This window comes from Strongylocentrotus purpuratus, unplaced genomic scaffold (genome assembly GCF_000002235.5).
Source record: "Strongylocentrotus purpuratus isolate Spur 01 unplaced genomic scaffold, Spur_5.0 spur5_scaffold_12, whole genome shotgun sequence".
Classification (NCBI taxonomy): Eukaryota; Metazoa; Echinodermata; class Echinoidea; order Camarodonta; family Strongylocentrotidae; genus Strongylocentrotus; species Strongylocentrotus purpuratus.
Window position 1 is genome coordinate 31,100,224 of NW_022145597.1, and position 10,311 is coordinate 31,110,534.

At 37.4% G+C, this 10,311-nt stretch overlaps 1 protein-coding gene across 1 annotated transcript; it reads right to left on the minus strand.

Moving 5' to 3' along the window:
* Window positions 1-5,739, minus strand: LOC115922773 (centrocin 1-like). The gene is made up of 5 exons (XM_030982393.1): window positions 5,656-5,739; window positions 3,290-3,400; window positions 2,036-2,212; window positions 1,214-1,319; window positions 1-354 (listed from the first exon to the last, which is right to left on the minus strand). Exons 2-4 carry the CDS (start codon window positions 3,381-3,383, stop codon window positions 1,219-1,221), a joined length of 372 nt encoding a protein of 123 aa, XP_030838253.1. The 5' UTR covers window positions 3,384-3,400; window positions 5,656-5,739; the 3' UTR covers window positions 1-354; window positions 1,214-1,218.
* Between the last annotated feature and the right edge of the window lie 4,572 nt (window positions 5,740-10,311).

Sequence of the window (10,311 nt, forward strand, 5' to 3'; positions counted from 1 at the left end):
TTTTTAATTTGAAGCTTTTGATAAAAAGATGTAGTATTATGCTCAGGCTAGTTTTTAAGGTTTTCAACTTTCAACCATACATAATTTGTAAACACATTTGAAAGATGTATAATGATTGGATACATGAAAGTAAAGCCAAAATATGTATTAATAATGAAAACCACTCACCATCATTTCATTTTAGAGGGAAAACAAGGTTTAAGGATTTTAACAATACAGGAGTGATAAAGAAGATTCTACTTATAAGGAAGTTGCAAACACATGATGGAAGTTAGCAATTTCTTGCTTTTATTTCATTGTTTCTCGAGGAAGAATCGACATCAAGCGTTCCAAATGTTGTATCACGATCCCTTCCTATGTGAGAAATGAATGAAGACAATAGATTTTGTTTAAAACATAATGAGGAGTTGTGAGGAAAAGAGAATCAGAGAAAGACGGGAGAAAGGAGGAGAAAGAGAGAGACAGAGAAAAGGGGAGAGAAAGGTTGGGAGACATTAAAAAAAAAGGGGGGAGTGGGAGAAAGGGAGATAGAGAAAGGGGAGAGAGAGGGGGAGGGGGTAGAGGGGGAGGAAGGGAGACAGAGAAAGGGGAGAGAGAGGGGGAGGGGGTAGAGGGGGAGAAAGGGAGACAGAGAAAGAATGGGAAAGGGAGAGGGGGCACGGTGAGAAGAAAGAAGCATATAGACTTATATAATGCCACGTATATTGTATTTCTTATTAGAAGTTAATTCTGTTAATGACTCCATATTTATTACTATTGATCAATTGCAATCATCAAAAATTCTAAAACTGATACTGCTGGAACAACCAAACTGAGAGACTTGTATCTTTTTTAATGTCAGAGTAAGAATGTAAGTGTAGGCAAACAATATTAAAATTCTCAAAAATTGCTTACTTGAGACTTGACATGTATTTAAATTGTTAAAGCAAAATACATGTAAAAGGTTAATAAGTGGTGGATTGTTTATAGTTTTGATTTGCCCAGGCTTGTCACCGCCACCCCCACCCCACCCCCAATGGCGGATCCGGAAGGCCGGGTCCCCTCCCCTGGGAAAAAAATAAGTAAAAACACGTTAATGTTGCTGTTATTTGGAGACGAATCCTCCCCTGGTGCTCAAGGGGGGCAGGGTGCCATTTTCGAGGGCAAAAAAAATATTAGTGCTCACCAGTATAATAATATTGTTTCATGTTAATATTGTTTTAAAATTACGTACCGAGTCTAACGGCCAAGGGCATCTACACCATCGCAGATCTCTCGAACATTCTCTTCGCTGAGATCCTCTTCTCTCATCTCTGGGAACGCAGTCAGAATTTTAACGCCTAAGATGTACATGAAATTTGAAAATATGATAAAACGAGGAGGGGGGACTGGCTAGGAAAAATATTCACACACAAAAAAAATCAGGTTTAGCGTCCCCGCGCCGCCCACTCCTTTTTTTTTGTTGAGGCCGCCTGTTTTATTTTGTTTTGTTTTTTTTGTTTAAAAAAAAAAAAAAAAAAAAACATACTGTTTTTTCGGGGAAAAAATAAACATAAAAGCTAGCGGCCATCATGAAAAAAAGCCCGGCCGGATGTCTCGGAAAATGTGCCGGGCGGCTATTTTGAGAAGAAATAAAAGGGCCTTATAGCTCTTTTTAGGGGGGCCTTAAAACACTCGCTGGAGAATCTAAGGTTGTGAGTTCAATAGCCGTTAAGGCACTTACTATATGTCCCTAAGCAAGGCATTTTATTTTCATGGTTTCTCCACATTCATATGACATTTTTGTTGTTGAGTGCTACACTGTTTTGTATTTGATATGTTTTTTATAAAAAACTTATGATGAATTAAATAAACATCAATTACTTCTAAGAATGTGAGCTTTAATTTGGCTGGCTTAGAAAGGGTTCGACACTAACAGATGATGATGATGATGCTATAAATATTGATTATTATTTCCGGAATATTATTATTAATTACCATCATCATTATCATCATTGCCATTATTGTCACTGTTATTATTCTTTTTTCATAATTATATTTCTGTGGCTATACTTACGAGCTTCTTCTGGAGAAAGATGCGGACACACGACACGTCCAATGTCGGCGACTTTCTTAACTGCATGACCGACTTTATCAACCGCATGTCTGACTTTATGAACCGCGCGCTTGAACCAGCTTTGCAAGGCCACATCATCAGGAGATGCAACTTCCTCCGAGAGCATCATATTCAGCACTGCATGGTTGCCATAGAAACGAGATTTAATGAAAATAAAGCAAATATATATTGCTGTAGACACATTGGCAACCAAAACAGTTTCGGCTGGTTAAGGCGAGTAACGCATTTGGAGTCAAATAGGCAAAAATGAGGGGGGGGGGGGGTGAAGGAAAGTATGTTGTGTTTGTTGAAACGCATTTAGAGTACCCTTGCATAGACATTGTGCTGTCAATATCAATAATAGTTATTTAAAGCAATTTTAAGGGGTTAATAATATCTTCTTAAAGGTACTAGGCCTATGTCCCATTTGCAATCAACATCAAATTATGAAGAACTTTGCAGAAACTATGAATATGTCACGTATGTCTTATCTGTGAGATGTAAACGTTAGCAGTGTCATATTATTCAAATTATGCAAGGGAACCCGTTTATTTTCTAGATTTTACTGTCAGACACTATTGAGTGACTGATTGACTTCTCTTTTTTTCTTTGGTAATAACATACATAAAAATGAGCTGTAAAGGTACATGAAAATTTGTCTACATCAATAACCCACTTCTTGTAATGGCCACAATTAAACTGATTGAACCTTTGCACAGCACAAAACGTACGTCCATTCGGTACAAGGGTCTGAAAATCAGACTATAACTAAAATGATTGCAATCACTAAAGTCGATTCGACTACTAATGCTCGTTATTTTCCCACTAAAAGAAATTTTCAAGCACCTTTCGTTTCGAGGGAAGTTCTAAATTAATATTATCTTTCAAATGCCGTTGGAAACATTAACCTTTTCATGTTTTGGCCTGCAAATTGGACATAATAAGAGGTACGTATAGTGGGGGAATCTTCGGGAAAAAAATTCGAAAGGGTAAGTTTTGAAGAGTAGATAAAACTTGTTTCGGGGAGGGGATGGAAAACCTGTGGTCATCACTTGTGTACCAATTATATTCTTACTGCCCCCCCCCCCCCCGAGTAAAAGAGAATCGTACGACAATATTATATGTTAACGAAATACGGTCTTAGTTTCACAGTTTTTCTGACAATAGCTATAGGGATTTTATGACAGTTTGTCCCTGGCTGACTTATATACTTACAAGCGTCCAATGCATCTTGCTCTTCAAAATTCTTTGCGCACACCATACTGGTTGCCACAATAGCACAGAGCACAAGACCTACTTTGATCATCATCTTGACTAGTTTAGCTTCTGTTTGTTTAAAAAAAGGAAGAACAAAGGAAACGAGAATTGGGAATTATTCAAATTTTGCTGGTTCCGCATTTCTCGAAAATGCTCGTCCTTATTATACTGCTAGAATATATAAACGAAGAATTGAATAGAATAGCATTTTTTTATTTTCAAATTTTCCCCCATGTATTAACGCTGAAGAAATCGCGTTTCGAATGGTGAAAATGCAAATTTTGCATGACTTTAATTTATAATAAAAGAAGCCTATCCCGTTAGGATTCTTTTGTATTAGAAATACTTTAACAGAATGTGCCAATTTATAGATTTTTCAGACTGACATGAGTATCAAACTTGAGTAAGTTGTCCACAAATCAATGTAATTCTATTCATATTCCAACGAGATTTTCTGAAGATTCGCTTTCACGCGTTATCGCATGAAGGTATTTCCTTTTTATTTTGACGGTCTTTTTCATCTAATGCAAATTTAGTTAGGCCTAATATTTAATGAATAAAATCAATCAATCAATTTCACCACAAGGTCGCTTTTCCTCCCTCGCTTAGATAACTCCTAGACTTTACAAGCTTTGGGTTTAATACCGACTCCTGGATTAAATGCGTTAAAAAAAAATGCAATACATTGCTATAATTTCTGAACGATATGAACGAGAAATGAACTTGCAATTGTAAGTATTTTGAGCTCATAATTTTTGGATAGGGGTGGCCAGTGGCCATGGGTGTCGATCTGTAACTGATACCTATTCATCAGGGGGGGATGATCTATTCATTCATCCCCCCCTGATGAATAGGTATTACGTTAGGATCGACACCCATGCCAGTGGCGTAGACAGGTTCGTACACCTGGGGGGGGGGGATGACTCAGGGGCGGATCTAGCTTTTTGCTAATGGGGGGGGGGGTTGACCAATAATGACGATGCGGAGCATCGTCCACGAGCCGCGAAGAGGCGAGCCGATTTTTTTTGGGTGTTTATTTGAACCCCGTAAGTGATGTTTTCCTGGCATCTATTAACACAATGGAGACCATAAAAAGCAGTGCATGATAACGTCTTTTTAAATCAAGTAACAGTTAAATACACAGTTATATCCAGAGTTATCATGTGTTTGGTTAAGTTACCAGATGAGTTGAATATCTTCTCACAATATTTGCACTTGAAAGGGTTTCTCTCCAGCGTGCGTTCTTTTTTCTTTCTTTTTTTCTTTTTTTCCCCATTTTTTTTCCTTTTTTGTTTGTTTGTTTTTTGGGCCGCCCAAGGGGGGCGGGTTAAACCCCCTAACCCCCCCCCCCCCGTAGTTCCGCGCCTGTTTAATCTTGTGGTTATCTTGTGGTTTCCAAACCACAAGATAACCACAAAATACTTGTAAGATTTTCCTTTTTTTTACCGTCTGAATTGGCTTTCACCGTGTGAATGCGGCTAATAACAATAAACACAATTACAATAATGATGAGGATTATTATTATCATCATCATAATTATTATTATTATTAATATTATAATTGTTATCATTATTATTATTACTATTATTATCATCATTATGACTTATTAAGTAAGCAAATATCATTCCCCAAAACCTGGGGGGGGGATGATTGTACATGCCATCCCCCCCACCTTGTGAGGTGGGGGGATGCATCCCCCTCATCCCCCCGTTGTCTACGCCCCTGGGGGTGGCACAAATTCATCATTTGCCCAGGTTGCCATTAAAATAATTAAAAAATCCTATACTCGCGCTGCTGACTTTAGATATAAATTGAATGGGTGATGCGAACAGTATATAAGATTGCAAATACCTTCGCAAAATCCAACTGAAAAGCTATTTCAATAGACTTGTCTTTTTTTAAATGTGCGAATATAACAACGATACATTAGGTAACAATAATCCGGTCTTAATTGACTCTTCCTCAGGACCACATCACCTCTACATGATTGATATCTTCATACACCGAAACACGATTGTAGTCCGAAGACTAATAATATCATCATTATAATATACAATGGGAAACATAACGAACCAAGCGTAAACATTAGACATCAAAGATATAAATTAAAAGTAAATAAACCTATAAGGCAGATTGTAGAATATATTATGCATCGTATTGGTGAACAATAAAAAAAAAAGAAAAAAAAAGTCATATGCCATTTGAACGAAACAAGATTTAGAAATGGGCCATAATAAAAAAAATATGCTCGAAAAATCGGTTTGGAAGAAAAGTTCTGTAATTATAGTCTGCAATAGACTGCAAAGTAGAAAATAGATGCTTACCAATCTGGTGAGAAGGTTCTGAAGGCAGCTTGTTGCGGGTGAGATGAGCTCCTGAATTGATGACTCGAACCGATTATGGCTTACCTTTTATGGAATTATTCCTCGCCACTCTCCCCATCTTTGCGTCTTTGATCATTCTTGTTCGAGTGTAATGATTGATAGGACCGATGAGGTTGGTCAGATGTTTTGATAATTGATAACTTTGTTTTGATTTTAGAGACTTTTTATTCAAGGAGAAAAAGAAATAAAGATATATGGGCGGATCTTCTTCTTTTTTCTTTTTTTAAATGACCGAGTTGAAGGTAAATGAGGTATATAGGTCAATGTAATGAAGATTCATTTAGATCATAGATTATCAAATAATGATGGATACACTTATGACCTCGACAACATATTGGTTTTTATTTTTGTCTAAGTTCTCCCTTGACCGCAGCGCCAGTCATCCATCAGCAAACAACCCGCATTCGACAAAATGATCAATGCCGAAGCTTGCGACTTTGAGAATATATCCGGCTTCACATACGGGTAGACCCGGGTGGGGTTTCAAACTTTTCTGCGCTTGGATTTCTTAAAAGCAATCCACTATTACAATTCTATAATTTGTCCTTAGTCTATTGATTTGTTCTTAATAAAATAATCAATGTTGGTCATAGCCTAGCTTTATATTGATCATGATAAGCTTCATTACAATAAGACAACTTTAATTTGTAAGTCATGGAAATTATTTGAATTTTAATACTTAATTTCATTTATTTATTCAGTTCTGAATACATGATATAAACTCAATATAATTGAAAGATATATAAAGAGAAATAAACTTGTTCATACAGAATTTGCCAAGGCTCCAAGATAAGCGAAGCTTGATGCCTTAATTAAGTGTGACCCCTGACAAATAATATTGAACTGAATTGAATTTTGAATTGAATTTATTTCCACCCAACATAAAATAAAAGTGTACAAAACGATACATGTCCAATCAATTAAGTGGAGGAATAACAAAAGTAGAAATACCTATCTAGGTTATCCCCTTAATTTAGATACAAGCAAATAAAATATATAATATAGGGGTTCATGGCAAAAGTAAAGCAAGAAGAGAAATATGATAGGTAGAGATTGAAGAGTGATTGAGTGTGTGCGTGGGTATGTGTGTATGTGTGTGGGTGTGTGTGCGTGTGTGTGTATATATATGCGTGTGTCGGTGTGTGTATACATCATAGAGATCTAAATAGGTTTCCATGGTATAAATAATTATGACAGAGAGAGAGAGAGAAAGAGAGAAGGGGTAGAGGGAGAGGGGAGGAAAGAAAGAGAGGGGGAGAGAGAGAGGAGGGGGTGTGGAGTGAAAGTAGATGCCTTATTACTTCTTGATTGTTGTGAAACTCCAGCTTTATATTTTGTAGCTACAGTATTATATTGACCTGTGTCTTAATTGTCCAAAGATTATAGTTATCCACGCCCCACCTCCCTTCTGAGTCCGGGGGGGGGGGGGGGGGGGGACTACATATAAGAACATACGGGGGTGTGCCGCTCTAATGGGTCACTTTTTTTTTACCGAAAATCCCTTTTAACGAAAATGGGTCCGTGTTTTCAAAATTTCAAAAATATGCACAATTTTCTGGTAAACACCCGAAAAACACCCGAAAATTGTGAACAACTTTTCAAGAAAAAAAGACCCCTAATAATGTGAAGGGGTTTCGAGGCTTGAGCGGCACACCCTCGGCCGAACTAAATCTAGGTACCCCCCCCCCCCCCCCGGGCCTGAGTCCCCCCCCCCCCCAAAAAAAAACCTCACTACCATCGCTCCCCCTCCGCGACTCTCCTCCCCCTTCGCCCCATAATAACCATATAAGGGTGGGGCAGAATCCAAACCCCCCTCCTTCTTTTTTGTACCAAGTTTATATAATTTCGAACAAAGGATACCATGGGTACTGCACCTTTTTGGGGGGCACGCGACCAAAATGAACATTTTCCCCATAAACTATGTAGGGGAGACCGGGGACAATAATAGACGGGGCAAATGTAACAGAGGCCTCCTATATGCATATAAAGTACTTCGTAATCAGTCTTCTCCTCAAAATCGATATGATTATTGGCATGACAAACTCACAGGAACACAAGATACAAAGTGGGATAAGATTCATGTTAATAATTTTTGTTGCACCATAGATACTCGTCTACGTTCTTTTTATTTCACAAGTTTTTCATAAAGCTATTGCTTTGAATGCATTTTTTTGTATAAAATCAATTTGGTGAATGTGAGAAGGTAACACCACTTTGAAATGAAGTGTTAACCTTAATTCATCTCAAAGTTGATTCAAATTTTAATTTAACCAATTTTGAAAAGCTCTTTGGTACCCCTTCTGACAAATTCTTGTCATATTCAATCCTGCTCTTAAAATATCTTGTACACCTGTAATTTCAAGAGTAGTTTACCAACTAAGATTGCATTTAAATCATTTGTCCAGACGCAAAAAGAAACCGAGTATTTCCTTGCAAAAAAAAGAGAATACAAACTTTCCATCCATTAAAACAAAATAGAAATTCGATGTTCAACATTTCTCTTATGTAGAATGTAACGTACATACAACAAATTGTATGTTAATAGAATATACATTGGATTTTTTAAAATCCTTGTTCGAACTTTGAAATTTGTATGTAGATTTATAACAGTTTCTGAATATGCGTTGCCATCTCTTGCTCAAAGAATGCGCCGCAGGGAAATTAGTTATTACACAGCTCGAGAGTCCTCTATTGATGTAATTGTAATTATGTATACTCGTGTTGTTACTGTTTATATTTTATTGCAATATTTAGTGACGATAGTTTAGTTATTGGATATTTTAACTTATGTAACTTGATTATGTATTCGTTGCTGATGTTGTATTATGCATATTTGATTTAAATTTTACTTTGTAGCCAAGACAGGTGTCAGTCTTCGGACTGTTTGCTTTTAGTTTTTGATGTGTTTTTATTTCAATACATCCTATCTATATTTTAAGCTTCATAAGGAAAAGACAATTTTAATTTGTCGGTCAAGGAATGTATTTGGTTTTTAATGTTTTATTTCATTTCTTTTATTTATTTATTCAGTTCAGAGTACATAATAACAATTTTAATGCATTGAAAGATAATTTTATGAAGAAATACAATTTTATTTAAAACAGAAGTCAACTTCAGGTTGATGTCATTGTTGAGAATTACACAAGAAAGTTGGCTGGTGAAAGTTTGATAAGTTTTCCTGGAAATTTTTCGAAAGTGTTCTTATATATTTTGATTTGCGACCTCAAGATTTTCATGGTTCTGTACAAGCACAAAATGTCCTGCCTGCTCTCATAATGAAATTTTCTCATGTATTTTCGTAAGTTTATGAATTAATGATAATTGGTTTTCAAAATATTTTGAATTGAAGGTCTGAATTTTGATGAGTATATATACAGAAACTGGGTGCCATGAAGGGGCGGTGTGGCAAAGTAGAGGGAACCAACAAAAAGGGCACTTTCTGGGAAAAGGGGGTACCTACAAATAGGGAAATCTCAAAGCGAAGATATACAATTTTTTAGACATTGGTATATACATTGTGATAACATTATCAGGGATGATTTCAATATTTGTTTCTATTTATAAGATATTGTTTAACCCTAATAAGGCCGGAGGGGGGGGGGGGGCATTATGGCCCCCCTCTACGATTTTCTGATTGTTCGGGAACGCAAATGGATGGCGCCCCGCCGCTCGCTGATTTTTTTCTTTCGAGTCTTGCGCATCTTTTGAAGAATTTTTTTTAAATCGGACCTACAGTTAGAAGGTCATGTGACCTTTGGTCTTTGCATATCAGCCCGAAAATCGCTCATTTTCGTGATTTGTGTACGAAACATACGGAAATGTTTTTTTTTTACTAAAAATAGATCAAACATTGGTTATTGGGTCTTGTTTAAAGCTTAGGTGGATGTTTTGGGAGTCAAATAGTTGAATTGTCAGTAGTTAGAAATTGTCCCCCCCCCCCCCCCCGCGGCCGCATTATTTTTTTCTGCGGCACAGATTGGGGTTAGGTGCGTGTTGAGCCTATGGGAAAGTTTAGGGTAAGGGTTAGGATTAGGGTTAGGGTTAAATCAAGACCTCTTTAAAAAAAAAAAAACCCAATCTGTACGTGCCGCAGAAAAAAAATGACGCCCCCGGCCGAACTATAAGAACTCAAATAGCCCAACCTTTTTAGGGTTTAGCATCATACTTTGCAGTTGGATGTGATGGTCTTAAAAATCTAAAGATTTATGAGGTCGCAGTTAAAGGAAAAAACCCAATCCTGATGGGGTCATACTCATAAGCACATTCTCATATTAACGGAAGACTGAAAAGGCCTTTGATATATAAAGGGCCCCGTTTATGACATCTATAAATGCGAGCGACCGGGATATCAGGCGCGGATCCAGGATTTCTTAGGGGAGGGGGCCCAACTTTTTTTTTTTTTTGCTCCCGAAAATTTGAAAATCGCGCCGGCCGAAAAGTCTCTCAGTGGGGGGGGGGGGGGGGGGGGGGGGTTGGGGGGGTACAGAGCACAATTTTTTTTTTTTTTTTTTTTTTTTTTTTGCTCCCGAAAATTTGAAAAATGCGCCGGCCGAAAATTCGCTCAGTGGGGGGGGGGGGGGGGGGGGGGGGGGGGGG